The sequence below is a fragment of the Passer montanus genome, unplaced genomic scaffold (genome assembly GCF_014805655.1).
Source record: "Passer montanus isolate IOZ18808 unplaced genomic scaffold, ASM1480565v1 scaffold21, whole genome shotgun sequence".
Classification (NCBI taxonomy): Eukaryota; Metazoa; Chordata; class Aves; order Passeriformes; family Passeridae; genus Passer; species Passer montanus.
In genome coordinates, this window is record NW_024366703.1 from 13,989,452 (window position 1) to 14,004,933 (window position 15,482).

The following is a 15,482-nucleotide window of genomic DNA, read 5'->3' on the forward strand; positions in this document are numbered from 1 at the left end:
ACATGGCTCCTGCTGGCTTCATTCGATGCTTCTCACTCCACTACCCCTTGCAGGCAGTGCAAGAACAATTGCTCCCACCATCAGCTCTTTCAACAGGTACACCCTTACAGACAGGCACCACATGCTCTCTCTAGAAGTCTGACAGAGGGGTACTGTTTTACAAAGACATTTCCCCCACAGAAGCCAATCTGCACCATTGATAATTCTTGTTGGCCTCCTATCAAACTTCCAGTTCAGCCACATCCTTTTAGACATAAAGAGACCAGAACTGCAGCCAGTGCTCAAAATGCAGAAGAACCAAGTTCTCACTGCTGGCAAAGAATGTTAAGTTTGAAGCCCATAATTCAATATGCAAAGCCAAAGACTGAGGGGTTCTTTCCCCAGCTTTCCCTATATAAAGTTTTAAATCTATCTAACCAGAACATAATTCAAAGACTTCCTTTTGTCACACTACTAAGTTGGAGTTTTTTGTGAAGAGCTTTGGAAAAAGCTTTTTTTTGAAATCCAACTTAGTTGCACCCATGAGATGAGCCTTAGTCATATGTTTGCTTTGACAGCTTCAGAGATCTCTGAGAGGAAGCCCTCTGAGTTCACATTCAGCTTAAGAGTCCTTTTTCAAATTAATTAGAACAGATTTTTGCACCGAAATTAAGACCCAATTGGTATATAGCACATTTACCTTTCTTGAGTTTCAAACATTTCCAACATCAGTATTATATATAATTGTGTATGGACAAACATATCAACACAGATCACATTCACTAAAAAAAAAACTGTATGGACATTTTTACCCTTCCTACTTTGTACCTTTTTCTCCTGATTCTTCAGTCGTTCCTGAAGCTCCTTCTTTTCTTTTTCCAGCTGTTCCACTTGTTTAGCCATAATAAAGTCAGGATCCAATTCTTCAAGATCCTACAACCAAGTCAAGTTATCAGTACAAAAAGGAGAAAAAACTCCCACAAAAGTTGGTCTTTATTCCCCCAGGTAAAAAAGGTCCCATCCAAACCCAGAACTAAAATTTACTTAATTGTCTCATTTTTAAGAGACTCTAAGACTAGTTCCAGTACAAACCAATGAAACTCAGGCAGCCCAGCAATGTAACACTGAAATAACAAAATAACTCCCCACTGCAACAATAATCCCTTACCTCAATATCAATATCTTTAAACGCTTTGGCTCCCAGTTCAGTCTTCTTAATCTGCTCCAAGCGCTCCCGAACAGTTTTCTTTTTGATCTGCTCATGCTCCTGCAGGATCCTCTCCTTCTCCCTCTCCTTCGCCTCCTGGCGCAGCCTCTCCTCCTCAGCTTTCCGCACTTTCTGCAGCTCTGCCTCCCGCTGCTCCAGCTCCTCCTTCTCACGCTGGATGTTCAGGCTCTCCAGGCGCTCCTTTCTCTCCTCTATGGTTTGACGGCGTGCAAGGATACGCTGATGCTCCTTCCTGGAATTTTTCAGGAAGGCAGTGACTGCCAGCTGATGCTGTTCTTCCTTTTCTTGCTGGATTTAAATTGAGAATAAGACAATGATGTAAACAGTTCCTTTTTAAAAAGGCAGTAAGCAAAGCAAATGCTTCTCAAGGAAAATGCAAAGTTAATTCTATTCTCCAAACTTGCCAACTGAATGGAAATACAGCTGTAGTGGCAAATCTAATCACTCATCCAAGTGGCATCCCAGGCAGTACCAACTGCCCAGAATCATGTGCACATGGAGAAAGTTGTCTATAAAAGACAATATTCTGCAACATGGCTTGGGTATGACAGTTTGACTTTTTCTGTTCAAAAATATTGTACACCCAAGATGTTACTGATATTGAAATCTTTAATTGCAATGGGTGTCTTGTTTGTCTCTGGATGTGTTTGCAAGCATAGCACCACATGTACTGTATTTCACAAAAGCTGTTCTTTTAAATTTTGTTATTTTCCAAACACACCAATAGAAGAAAAATGTACCCTAATTAACACAAAACACTATCCGTGAGATTATTAAAAAATAAGTCAACAACTTAAACATTGTATTTAAAAGCATTTTCATGACCTTATAAAAACCACTAGGCTTCCAGACACTAGAACAAAGACTGCTCTATCAGCAGCCTTCCCACCCCCAGTATTGCCCAGAGCACCCCCCAGCTCTTTGTGGACATTCATGCTGTACACACGAGGAGGTGTCACTGTGCCAGCTCAGGGAGCCGCCCATTTCCATGAGTCCAGCCAAACACTGCAGCCCAAATCAGCTCCCCACACTCCCCCAGCCATGCTACTCCTGAAATGTGAGCACCCTCAGGGATATTTTTAGTAACCTGTCACTTCTAGGGCACTCAGCAAAAACACTGAAACATCCATGCTTTGCTGCAGAGCTGCACACATTTAAAGCTAAATGGAGGTGTCAGAAACACCAGAGTACAAAGCTTTAGATGAATTTAATGGTTTTGTAAATTATTAGAAATGTGACAAATTAAAAGCTTTTAAGCACCTGACAAAAGTGGAAGGTTTTGACCTGAATAGTGAAGGCAAAAAGGATATCAACTTGTTCTGTAGCTTCTCTAACCACACAGATTGATATTAACCTTGATACTGTTCTCCAATTTTACAAGTGTAATGACCACTAATGAGTTAAATGAGGAGGATTTATTCAGCTACTAACTATACTAACATGTCAAGTGCAAGACTAACTGCCATTTCTATCCATGGATGTATAGTTAAAGCATGTTTTGTCTTTTTTTTTTTCTTTCAAAATGACAATCTAATATCAATTTAAAAACAATCACAAATCAAATCTTTTAAATGGAAAATCTATATAGAAATACTTTTATCTTAAATACTATAAAACCACTAATGTGTTCAAGCTAACATAAGGAAGTGAGCACTGGGTGTCATGATACAGTTCTACTTTCTGCATTTAGATTTTAAGAATATTACTCAATATTAAGTATAAGACTATTACATAATATTAAGTACAAGAATATTACTTAATACTTAGTATTTCAATATGTAGAGAATCTAACACAGACATATTGCTATCTGCTTTTTTTCCCTATGGAACAAATATCTGATGTGCTAGCTATGAAATCTTTCATAAACCTAAAACAAATGAAAAAATTACCACTGCTCTAGTAAGAGAAGTGAAGGTTTAACTTGCCATGACCAAAGCATGCTGGAAATCTGAGACTGATTTACACCTTGTTGCTACAGAGCTCTGGAAAACCTGAAATGTGAGTCTGACCTTGAAGCTAAGAGCCCCAGGGAGGAGGAAAAGAAGTGACAAAGACAAGTCAGTTCTTGAGCTGTGGGATGTTTTGTTCTATAAAGATGCATTCCAGCTTTTTCACAACAGCAGTTTTTCCAGGAAGTATAAATGAAGCAGGCTCTTGGATTTTCAAAAATGCATACAAAACTTTAAACAAATCCTAGCTCTGTAGGCTCATGTAAGGAACAGTTATTATTTGTTATATCCTAAACCTGGTTATTTGCAAGACTGGAAACTTTAAACTCAGGCCTCTTGTGTACATTTTGCCATATTTTGGTTATGACCAGAAACTAACTAGCTGAGTGCTTTTAAGAATGACTTTTTTAAAAGCACAAAAAACTGATTACTACTAAGCTGAAAAAAAAGAAAGTAAAGGGTTTGCCTAATCTGAGAAAACACACTCATTAAAATATAAGCTTTGTCAACACTCTCCTAAGACTTTAAACGACTTACCATTAAGTGAGGAGGCTTAATGACTGCAAGAGCCTTAGCCAGAGCTGAGGACATGGCAGTCAGCTGGTTTCTGATCTGCTCAGAAGGCATGCTCTGCAGCTGAGGGCCCAGTGGAGCATCCTCTCTAGTACAGTAATTCAAATCTGAACCAAAACTCAGTGTCCGGGTTGTGTGATCAAGGCGAACCTTTGCAAAAACAGAAAAAAGGAAGAAAAAGGATTGTATTTTTTTATTGAACAATTTCTCTGTTGCTCTGCCTATGACCACTATGAGTCAACAGAGGCTCTAAGCAGAAATTACTTGAAAAAAAATATTTTGCTGTATCACTCCATGAGAAATGCTAAATTAGTTGAAGAAAAATACCACTGTCAATGAAGGTTTATTTCTATGGTTTAGGGAAAAAAAACAACCGAAACAACAACGAAAACAAAATCACTTGAAGAGGTTGAACTTTTAAGGATTCAATGAAATTAGCACTACAAGACAAATCACTCTTGTTTCTTCCTCCACACTGTGAAGCAGTTCCTTTTCATCACATGCAGTACACGTGAACCCATAGGTGACACCAAGTCTCTCTACAGCCCTCACCTGTAAGTCACAATGCCTGGCTGCATCCACGATACAGCGCTCCAGCTGGAAAGCATCCACAAAAGGAACCAGGGTGCACAGACGAGCAAACTCAATGCTTTGATAAATCTGGGCCACCTGGATGTGAACAAAAACATCAGGGGGTTTTTGCTCAATATTTTTCCTCAATAAAAAGAAATCAGAAGTAGAAGCTGTTGTAGAGGCCTTAAAGTTAACTCACTAAATTGTCAACAAATGAATGTATACATATGAATGCAGTTGCAAATACTGTCTGAGGATTCTATTTCTGTACTGTCTTCGGATTAAACCCCATTCCTGAATGGCTGCTTTGTATGAAGGAGACTGGCAGCAGTAACTACATCCAGCTATGCTGCTAATTAGCCTTCAACTATTTCTTTAGCACACCAGAAATAACACTGCTCATCACTGATGAAGAAAGCAGGTCAATGAAATGTGCATTTTATAAAAAAAAAACAAAAACGTAGATATAAATACAATTTTTAAAAAAGAAACTAAAAACCAAATTGAAATACTTCCCTCACTGATGTTACTCCAAAGAGAAGTAATGAAGAAAATCTAGAGAAGAGACTACACCACTGTACCCCACTATTAAGTATAGTTACTATAGCTGTATTTAAATTATGCACAAACTGAAGTTATAGGTAATATATTGGAGAAATGTATCTGAAAATCAAACATTCTTCTATTTGACAGAAAAAAAATTATTTCAGCATTAAAGTTTCCAACTTAATCTTCCTCCAAAGCATATTCTAACTTATGTATACTTAGGAACATGCATTATCTTTACTCATACCTGCTGTAGAAGGCGAAGGATGGTGTTGTTTTGCAGGTGAGGAATGTACAGCTGTAGCTCAGGCTCCTTTTCAGCTTGGTCCTTCACCCAGTTCAGAACCTATCAAAAATCTGAAAAGTTACTCTATCTGCATTGACCTGTACAAACTTCACCATTAAAGTTACATTTCTGGTTTATACTCTTAAAACAAGAGCACTTCTGTCCAGATACTGTTTTACTGAAGTGCATCCTGTGATCAGAACACTTAGTTACAAAGGAGAGCTGACAGTTTTTGTATGAAGGCGACTGACAGTACTGGCAACATTTACCACACTGCTAATTTACCTTCAAGTTCTTTTTAGCACCTCAAATATCTTTGTTCCCACTATCAAAGAAAAAGAACATGATGTGCTTCATCAACTGCAGAATTTACACTAACTTAATCAACAGCTCTCACATTATTCTACCTCCCAACACTCTACCTTTTAATAGTAAAAGCATTCATTGGCTCATCCTTCCACTTAGCATACAACCCACTTGCCAGCATATGCCCACATGTGCACACAGTATTCTTATTTTGCACTTCAAACAAAATTAACTCAGTATTATCTCCACTAACAAAACCTTCTGACACATTCCCAAAACTCTGCACCTTTATGGAGCCCCCTGAATAGCACCCAAAAGACCTGAGTGAATTTTCATTCTAGTTCAGTAACCTGGCTTACTCTCAGATGTCTTGCACATATCATGGTGATGGAACTTCACCAAATCAAGGCTACTACTGAAAAATCTGGCAATAGAAAAAGCTGGTTGATATTTACCACAAATCAATACTGAAATAACAGACTGTTAGTCAAGACCAATTACTACACACACAGAGCTAAAAAAAACTTACCTTGCTGACACGGGCACTCAACTTGAGCGGGTGAAAGTCTACTTCAAGCCAATTGTAAAGTTCTTTCACTTCTGGGACAACATATTGCACTACATTGAACCTGACCTACAGTCAACAAAGAAAATCCAAAGATCTCAACATGAATACAGTATTAACCAATCGTTAATGCTTTAAGAATTTCATATTCAACAAGTTAAACAGGCAGCAGATGTGGTTTTTAATACAGAAAACTAGGGTTTTTTTCCATTACATTCTTAACTGCAGTAACAGTAGTCCTACACTACATCACTTAAATGTAGCTAAAAATGGAAAAGTAGACAAAAAAACAATCTAAACAGACTGGAGTACCATCCTCAGCCATTTCTGAGGATGTAAGTCTACACAAACATAGGCCCACATCCAAACTAAAACCACACATCTCTGTTCATCATTAAATTTCTGAAGCCTTAAATTTTGGGTCTGAGGCAGACTAAAGAGGTTCTGCAAGAAGAATTAACTCAAACTATAAAATGACTAAATCTAAATCTTAGATATGAGTGCTAACGACTGCAAAAAATTCAAACATTCTCCAAAAATACCCACTACTTAATGTCTAATTTGTTTATGAGCATCGGGGGAGGTCTGAGGATAGATAAATCTAACATCCCTTCAAATTAAACACAAGGAAGTTTTCATAATCACTTAGATCCATATGGTCCAACATTTGACATCTGGCCTGTGCTTATCCAAAACACATTTAAAACGGAAAAATAAGCACTTGGTTCAGTTAATTACCCACTTCAGAGTCGGAAAAAAACCCCAAAGTTCTAGGTCACAACATGTTTCAAACCCCTCAGTGTTTGAAATCAATATTTGTTACTTGGGTGATGTAAAAGACTACACTGAATTGCACACAAGCGTTCATTATCACTGCCATTTCCAAACATTCCTTGTGAATCTGCAATTAAGTTCCAATTAACCACACAGCTGTTTTACTTTAAATTTGCTTTCCCACAGCTAAGCAGAGTGCTCTAGAAGGGACAGGCCCCAGTGCTGTGAAGCTGCTGACCTGAACCCCAGTACCCACCATGTCGTTGATGAGGCTGGCCCGTGTTGGGGGGGCCTGCAGCCCCAGCAGGGTGGCCAGGCGCCGCTGCTTCTCCACGATGATTCCATCCATATCCAGCAGACGAGCAATATCAGTTCTCTCTGGAGTTATTGGAATGGACAGCGTGGCCAAAAGGACTCGAGTGGACATCCTGGTGACAAAGCAGAAGGAAAAGAACACTTACTAATTCCTGTTCATGTATGTGTCAGTTCAAGAGGAATGAGGAGCATTCATGATGCAAAACTGTGTAAAAACACCAGAATAACAGAGGAGACACCAACTACAGCATGAGAGGAAACTGTGAAATCTTGTGAAGAAAATACCACCACTCAAAAGAGAAAAAAATCCAAACGCCCAGATATTTATTGACTTGCATATCCTCTCAGTAAAGAGAAGGAAGCTTAACTGAGGTGTGCTAATGTTCACAATACTTACACTGCAGCTTTGTAAAACATCCTCCTTGCTCTAGATTTCTTTTGAGGCAATTAGTACTGGCCAATTTAGGCAGAGCTGCTCATAGCCATACATGTCATCTGCTTCTTTTGGGGTACAATTTAGTTTATTTTTGAACCGAGGGGGTTAAAAACAGATTCTAAGATCACAGCAAGTATCTTTCCCCACCTCTGCATCTCCTCTTGTGTGAGATTCTTTCGCATTTCTCTTGATAAGTGATAAAGGCGGTGAAGGGTGGATGCATGAAAAAGAGCATTTCCTGATTTCCAGAAGACAGTTGAAACTTTGTGGTAGTAATTTGCCATCAGCTGTGGTTTGGGTGGTTTCTTAGACAATGCAAATAGTCCATGAATATCTTCCACTGCTTTGAAAGCTTCCTAAAAACAACCAAATACACCACTGTTAGGAAGTCTTTTGCAACATCCCAAAAAAGGAAAAATGTACATTTATAAAGGTTTTAAGACTATAAAATATTTAATACTACTGAAAGCTATGATCGTCAGTTTTGTCAGCTACATGAAATTAAATACTTCTTTCTTAATAAATTATTTGGACATACTCACTTTAACTATCTGCTTAGAAGTCGGTATTTTTGAAAACTTGTTTCATTCTGATTTTCAAGCTACAAACCAAGGTGGGGGGAGCCAAACAAAAATATCTCTCAGAGTTCTACCATCAAAGCTTGGTTTGAAATGCTGTGCAGGAACACCAGACTAAGCATTCAATATTCTAGATATTAAAACTTTTATTCTTTAGCTCTTAGTCTCTCTTTACCTTGCTGCATGTACCATGAGACATGAACAGAGTGGAGAAAATTCTGGAAAGGCTGCAGGCCAAGCGTGATGGGGAGCCCTGCTGCATACCTGCCACAGCTCCATGCTGATAGCACTGTCCAGCTGCACCAGCCTGGTCTCCAGGTGCATGGACTGGCTGTCAGGGTTGTTGAGGTTGATGGCTGTGCTTTGGTTGTGGTGCCGCTGGATCTGCCCCAGGTGCATCCGCAGGTTATCGCAGAGCTTGCGGAACTCCGCTTTCCGCGTGTACTGCAGGCAGAACTTGAACGCTGCAAAAAGGAATAATGTGAATGTAAAATGCTCACTAATGGTGACTTCACGGTAGTTGTAAATGGGATTCAAGTATGTAAATCAGTACACTTTAAAAATCTTCATTTACAGTCAAAAGACATCTCAAACATGATACAATCTGTCACACATAATGAGTAAGCGACAATGCAGCGCATTTTCATCTTGACCTCAAAAATGAAGATGTTTCCACATAATTAAGATTAAAGAGCAAAGGGAATACTTTAAATCTCTTTAGAAATGTTCTAATTTATGCAGTGATTCCAGCTTTTAGTTTGAAATAAGAGCACACAAAATCCTGCGAATGGCATGAATTCAGGTTTTGGCTTTGTGAAATGTGGGAGAAATTCAAGTCATCTACAGATGGTAAAGTCAAATGAAGCTTTCAAATGACCAGAAATGACACAGACAAAAACCCTGTCATTAACCCCACAGTTCTTAAACACCAGTCCTTGCTCTAGTTTCCAGAGATAAGCACAACACAAATGCATGAAAGAGGTCAAGAAGAGGGGATGGACTGTAGGGGGGGATCAAGACCACCCAAAACCCTGGAAGCCCTCCAACCCATTTCCAGAAAGGTCCAGAAGAACAGACAGAGCATGAGAATGGATTTACACAAGTGAGAAGCTCATCTATAAAAAGGTCAAACCCAGGTGTGTGTACATCCCAGCACCCTGGACACCCTCATCAGCTAGATCAACACTGGAGTGAGGACTGTGACTTCTCTCTTTTACCCTCCTATTCTTTCTCTCTAGCCCTCTCTTTAATTCAACCCTCTCTTCTTCCACCCTATCCCTTCACCCAAAACCCACTGCCACGTGCTTATACTGGGAGGTCAGGGACTAACACACCAATTCTCATGCCAAGTATGTCATCCACTACTAAAACTCTGTAAGCTTTTGAGGACCCTCTGATTCTTCTTGTTCCTTTGGACCACATTCATCTACATATCTTGATGTTCCCTCCCTTTAAGAGGGAGACACCACATCATTATAGTTCAAGTTTCCATCTTTTGCACCTACCTTGCTGTGCAATGTCATGGTATAGGCGTTCTACTCGAGAATTATTTCGGAGAAGATCCAAACACTGTCTATAGGATTCCCACAGAAATTTAACCCAGGGTGTCAAAAGCAGGCGGTCAGTACGATCCTGAGTGTCTTCTCCACTTACAGCACTCAAAAGAACACTTCAGTCAGGGCAGCAGGGTAAGGAAAGAGAAAAAAGAGAAGTGGTTTATTCCCCACAATTCTTTCCCATCAATTTTTCTTACCAGGTTCTACGATAAGTCTGGACAAATCTGAATAGCTTATTGCTGCTGAATGGTCTATTGCTTATTTTCAAACTGGTCCCTCAGACTGCTCCCTTTTCCTTTAAAGGATGTAGATAATTATTTCAAAGTTTTAAGTTTCAAACTTTGAACTGACATGTTCGAGCTCCAGAGGTAAGACATCAGAAACTTGTATCCTTCAAAAGAAACTAACTCCAGGATTTTCACCTTCTCTTTCCTAGCAGGGAGCTGTGTCCTGTACCTCTGTTAGTCAAGTATCAGTGCCAATGCAGACACTTTAGTACTTGCTGACACTTCCCTTTTAGTCACCAGTACTGCTGACAGAGTTCACTTCATGTTGACATATGACACAAGAGCTGTGTTATGATCTGCACACATCAGAAACCAGAATACTCACATTAGCATTTCAAATCCTTTACAAATTCTGACATGAAAAAGACACTTAAATACATCAGAAGTAAGATACAATAATCTTGCATTTCGAAATTCATTCCCTCATCACAGGAATGTAAGACAGGGGAAAGCATTCCAAAGACACTGAGACGAATTCAGTGCTATGTCCCACATGATCCCTTTCTGCTAAACAATCCACTCAACATGTTAAACTCACAAAAAACCATCTTCCCATAGCCCTTATTTTGAAAATTATTTTTGAACTGTTTTTAATATGAAGTCTCAACTCTTGTATCTTTTCTACTACACCATTTGCAGTTCTAAGTTGCAACTTTGAGTACTACATAAACTATTAAACACGACACATCACCAGAGCTTTCTCTTACAGATCGTGAGGCAAATCCAGCAAAAAAGCATGAGAAGTCTAGAAAACAGGACCTAAAAAACACTAAGGAAACTGTGCTTGTTTAGAGGAGAAGTGTGATTGAAAAGATCCATTCTCCAGTCCTTTTTTATAGAAACAAGGAGAACAAGGAAAAGAGAGGTCAGTCAATCTTCACTGTTTAACTATTAGTGGATTCCTCTGTAACAATTTCAGGCACTGGAAATAACAACAATGGCACTGCCCCCTATTGAAGACATGTCTGTCACCATCTCTTTTTTGCAACCAACTTCTACTAGAGAGTTTTGCTGTTAACGTGTAAATACAGAGCCTTCTACTCCAGGCCCTTATGAGCATTATTTGACTACTACAACTCTATTCCTCCACAAGACAAATACTTAGTAATTTCTTCCAATTTTTTATCATTTCTATCACCATTCTATGTTCTCACTACCTGTCCTATTAGTTCTCTCTTGATTGTAGTTTTCATGTCCTTTCTTCTATTATCTCATCACTTAACCAAGCAAGTATAAAGTAACATTTCCTTTTGTTTGTACATGCACAATGTGGTCAGAAGAAATGGAGGCTATCACACACAAGAATTGCATTGGTCTGATATAATTAAAAGCATTTCTACATCAACTAGCAATGATCAGTTTACCATAATAAACTCTCCAAAACCACTACAGATGCAGATCTGAGAAGACACTGGAAAGTGGTGACCCAACTCCCGGAACCACTCCCACTGTATCTAGATCTTCTACTCCTTACTGCTTGCTTTCTTTACTCAGGATTTCATGCAATGTAAAATTCCTGCTTTTATCCCCACCTTTAAAACCTCTAGAACACCACTAGTATTCTACTTCAAGTCTACCATATTTATATCTCAGCTCTGTGAATGAAATTAAGGATACTTTCTGTGAATTGGTACATTTTAAAGACAGGCTGCACACCTTTCTGGAGTCTGAATGTTATCCAAGTCTTCTATGTCCAGTACCATCTGCTGGGATTCTTCCTTAGCTGCTTCTGTTTTTTCTTCAGCTAATTTTAAATAGGCTCGAACAACATCCTCCAAAGATTTGATGTTAACCTACACCAAAGGCAAAGAAAATGGGAAGATGTTTCCACCCACAACAGGCAACACATCTTTTAAAATGTAACTGCTACAAACCCAAGAGCATCTAAAAGGCAGATTAATCCTAATTCAGGACAAATCAGTTACTTTTAGATTATATCAGCTGACAGATACCACGCTTGCTATAAATACATACAATAAAAAATCAAAAGCCATACCTGCTGGCAAATATTCTTGTACTGGTACAATCCTTCTTTTGCCAGGTGACTCTTGCGCAGATCCACGCAGAGCTCCAGGTACTTCAGCATAATTGGCTCGTGGATTTTCTGCCATGTTCGGTGTTTCTTACTTTTCATAACATCATAGAGAACATCAAGGGCAGGCTGCTTTTTGCCAACCTCAAGAAATTCTGAAAGTAAAATCTCAGTTAGCAAAAACTTGCGCACCAGAAAATGCATTTTTTTATGCTTAACACAGGAAACATTCAGTATTTAATTAGCTCTACCCAGAGTGCATTGATGGTTTGATTTAGTTGGCCAGATCAAAAACGTTGGCAAGTCAGTGCAAGTCGTTTAATGACATAACTGGCAAACAAATGCTGACCAGTAAATTTACATGGGAATTTCAGGACAGCAGAGGTGCCTCTCCATCCATCCAGGCACGAGTGAGCACATCATACACATGAATGTATACGAATGCACACATCCAGTTTTAACCATCCTGGTTTCATCAAGGACGAGGAATATCCACCAGGAGGCTTGTGGGTACAGCACCTACCTAGGGCATTTAACAAGGTGCAAAGCATGCCACAGATGTGACTAAAGTCCTGCTCTCAGGTGAGGGAGGGAGGGAGGGAGGGAGGGAGGAAAAAAACTTAATTCAGCAAAGCTGTCCATTTGTTGTTTTTAACTCTTGAGTGTTTTTAACTCTTGAGCACTTCAGTTTACAGATGTTACATCAAAAGCAAAAAAACTTAACTCAGCAAAGCTGTTCATTTGTTGTTTTTAACTCTTGAGCACTTCAGTTTACAGATGTTACATCAAAAGCTGCTGCAGTTCAGTTGAAGGGTCAGACACTTTTTAGATCAGCCTTGCTGCCGAAACCAGTGCCCCATTTATTCATCCCTAAGCAGCTGCTGCTATTAACAGGAGCTCTCAGCATCATAGCAACTCCCACCTCTGACACCCCACACATTCTGCCTCACAAAACACAGCAAACCACCCACTGGAAACACTGAGGCAGCGACCCACATACACACAGACCCCACTCTGAATGCACTCTGCACTGCAGAACAGCAGGAGAAATGAACACACAGAATGGGAAGCAAACAGGTTTAAAAGATAAGAAAGGTCAAGTACAGCCAGTGGGAAAAGTGGCTGTTCCTGAAGGCTGAGGGGTGGAGTCAGTACTGCCATGAAGTACCTTGGAAAGCACTCCATTCCTAAAGAAATAATGGCAGAAACTGTTAAAGTAGGGGTCTGCTCCAGGGGCTCAGACATCAGACAGAGCTTCCAAGTTGTGGAATCTCAAATTTGAAGTTAAACATGGCAAAAGGTTTAGATTGAAAGCAGCACAGTGGTTTTAAATAATTTAAGGACCACAACAGTTCATATTCATGGACCAGTTTATGTAAATAATGAGCTGGCAGAAGATGAGCAAGCTCCTTTCTAGAGAAAGCACCGTGGCACAACTGAAGACAATCAGTTACGGTGTGGCAGTACCCAGCAGTACTTTACTCACCATGGCAATTTTAATAAAGCTACCCTCCATCCCATCATTTACACTGCTATTCTATCTCAGAGCTGCTTTTGAGACAATTACTGTTGAGCTTTACACTTTATTTATGGAAATTAACTTGAAAGGCAAGTTTGATCCTGCAACAATGCCAGGGCACTCCAACCACAGCTCTCAGTGGTCGATAACCAACTGGACAAAGCACAAAATTAATTTATGTTGTTTTGAAACTTTTAATTAACTCTGGCCAAGCAGGTTCTTACAAGCAAGTCAAATAATTAAGGCTAATTTAAGAGACACTTCAGTAAAAAGCACAGAATGAACCTGAAGAACCAAATACAGCACACAACACCAAGCTTTGCAGTAGGAACTGTACGTTATGGAAACTCAGATCTGTAACATATAAACTGTAAAGCTGAGTCCATAAGTAGCTGTATGAGTTACTTTCTACTAGTTTTGTTCTTTTATACTACTTAAAATGCTAACAGGTATCCAGATTAGCAACTGAAGCTGAGTGGTCAAGAACCAACTGATACACTCAGAAATCACCTACTGCTGCTAACCCAAAATCCTCAATCAAGCTCAGTTTTCAATCTGAGAAAACATGTCACTACACGAGGTGACAAAGACGCTTTATAGTATCTCTAACAGTGAGCAGGCTTAGTATCTGCAACAATAAAACACTCCTTAAAGTTGCATTACATTCCTGAGTACAAAGCAATGCCAAATACTAACAATAGCTGAGGGCTGGCCTTGACCTACATTTATCAATTATAAAAACACTTTTCTTACATATCTGTATATACTTAAACTCCTTCACGCTCTTCATATTTCCAAACATCAGCTCTGTATGTTGAAGTCACTGAGAACATAAAGTGCTTCAAATGGACACCTGAGCCTTACTTACAAAAACACACATTGAAACTCTAGAAACTGCACTAAATGTCCCCATTTGAAATGCCAGTTTAACATTAAACTGCTTCCTGCAACACACAATCTGCCTTAGGTACGACTTTCCACCCTTTAATATGCTTGGCTGTGGCAAGGTTGAGCCCCTGCAGTTTGTAAGACTTGACACTGCTTGTCATGTTTTCCATTCAGTCCCCTGAAATTCAGGATTGCCAACATCTCTCTGGAGAACACCCCCTCCAGTTCCACTCCTTCACTTCAACACAACTTCGCAGACTTGCAGCAGTAGAAGAAATGTGAACTTAAATACCAGGAAAGCATCAATAATAAGAATAATAATGAGCAGTTTAAAGTCAATATTCCAGAAATGTAACTTGCACACCAAGTACCATTTCCTCTACCCAAGAATCTGCTAATATAAATAAAATTTATATATTATGGTACATGTATCTTTTCCAGTGAAAGGACTGATACAACACATCTTCATCCTGAACGCTGACTGAAGCTGATTTTATCTTTCATCTTTTTGTCTTTGTGGGAAAGAGTTTTACAATGAATTTTTGATTAAAAATCTTGAGGACGTGCAGTACTTTCACATTTTCTTGTTAATATACTAGGTACTTGAATAATGCACAGTCCCCAGACCACACAGCCTCTCCCGCTGTCATTTAAAGACCCATAAATCATCTCTAAGTTGTGGATGTCTTTAAGTGTCATCTTTCGATCAGCCCTGTGACAATGATCAGTCTAAATGGTCTTGCTAAGGGCTTAAAATAGGATACTATAAAAAACAGAAGCGTCAAAGCCATATGTTTGGCCCGAAATGAGCCAACTGATAAATATAACCAGTCCAGCTTTTATGTGGCAGCCAGCAAGCAGCGGCTACAGCGCTGAATTGTCTCCCACGGCCGGGCTTCCAGGGGCACACCGGTGCTACCACCAGTGCAGCAGTGCGGGAGTTTCACCATTCGCGTTCCCACGTGAAGGACGGCACACACCACACGGAGCCCCAGGGGACAGAAGGGCCCGCGATCAGCCGGGCCCGCGCGGTCCGGCCCGCTCACGCCCAGCCGCGGTGGGACGAGGCCGGCCCGGCCCCGGCCGCCGCG

At 39.8% G+C, this 15,482-nt stretch overlaps 1 protein-coding gene and 1 non-coding gene across 2 annotated transcripts in view; both read right to left on the reverse strand.

Annotated features, from left to right (window-relative positions):
* EIF3A (eukaryotic translation initiation factor 3 subunit A) overlaps positions 1-15,482 on the reverse strand; it is a 28,253-nt gene that overhangs the window by 12,518 nt on the left and 253 nt on the right. Inside the window, exons 2-13 of the mRNA XM_039708910.1 lie at positions 11,949-12,139; positions 11,609-11,745; positions 9,615-9,778; positions 8,374-8,573; positions 7,679-7,887; positions 7,037-7,208; positions 5,971-6,075; positions 5,097-5,195; positions 4,283-4,399; positions 3,695-3,880; positions 1,148-1,495; positions 808-912 (exon numbers count right to left, since the gene is read on the reverse strand). Of these exons, the coding sequence (XP_039564844.1) occupies positions 808-912; positions 1,148-1,495; positions 3,695-3,880; positions 4,283-4,399; positions 5,097-5,195; positions 5,971-6,075; positions 7,037-7,208; positions 7,679-7,887; positions 8,374-8,573; positions 9,615-9,778; positions 11,609-11,745; positions 11,949-12,139 (2,033 nt within the window). The remainder of the gene's footprint in view (positions 1-807; positions 913-1,147; positions 1,496-3,694; positions 3,881-4,282; positions 4,400-5,096; positions 5,196-5,970; positions 6,076-7,036; positions 7,209-7,678; positions 7,888-8,373; positions 8,574-9,614; positions 9,779-11,608; positions 11,746-11,948; positions 12,140-15,482) is intronic.
* On the reverse strand, positions 4,609-4,741 carry LOC120502233. The gene has a single exon (XR_005627487.1). It is a non-coding gene; the product is annotated as a small nucleolar RNA SNORA19 (small nucleolar RNA).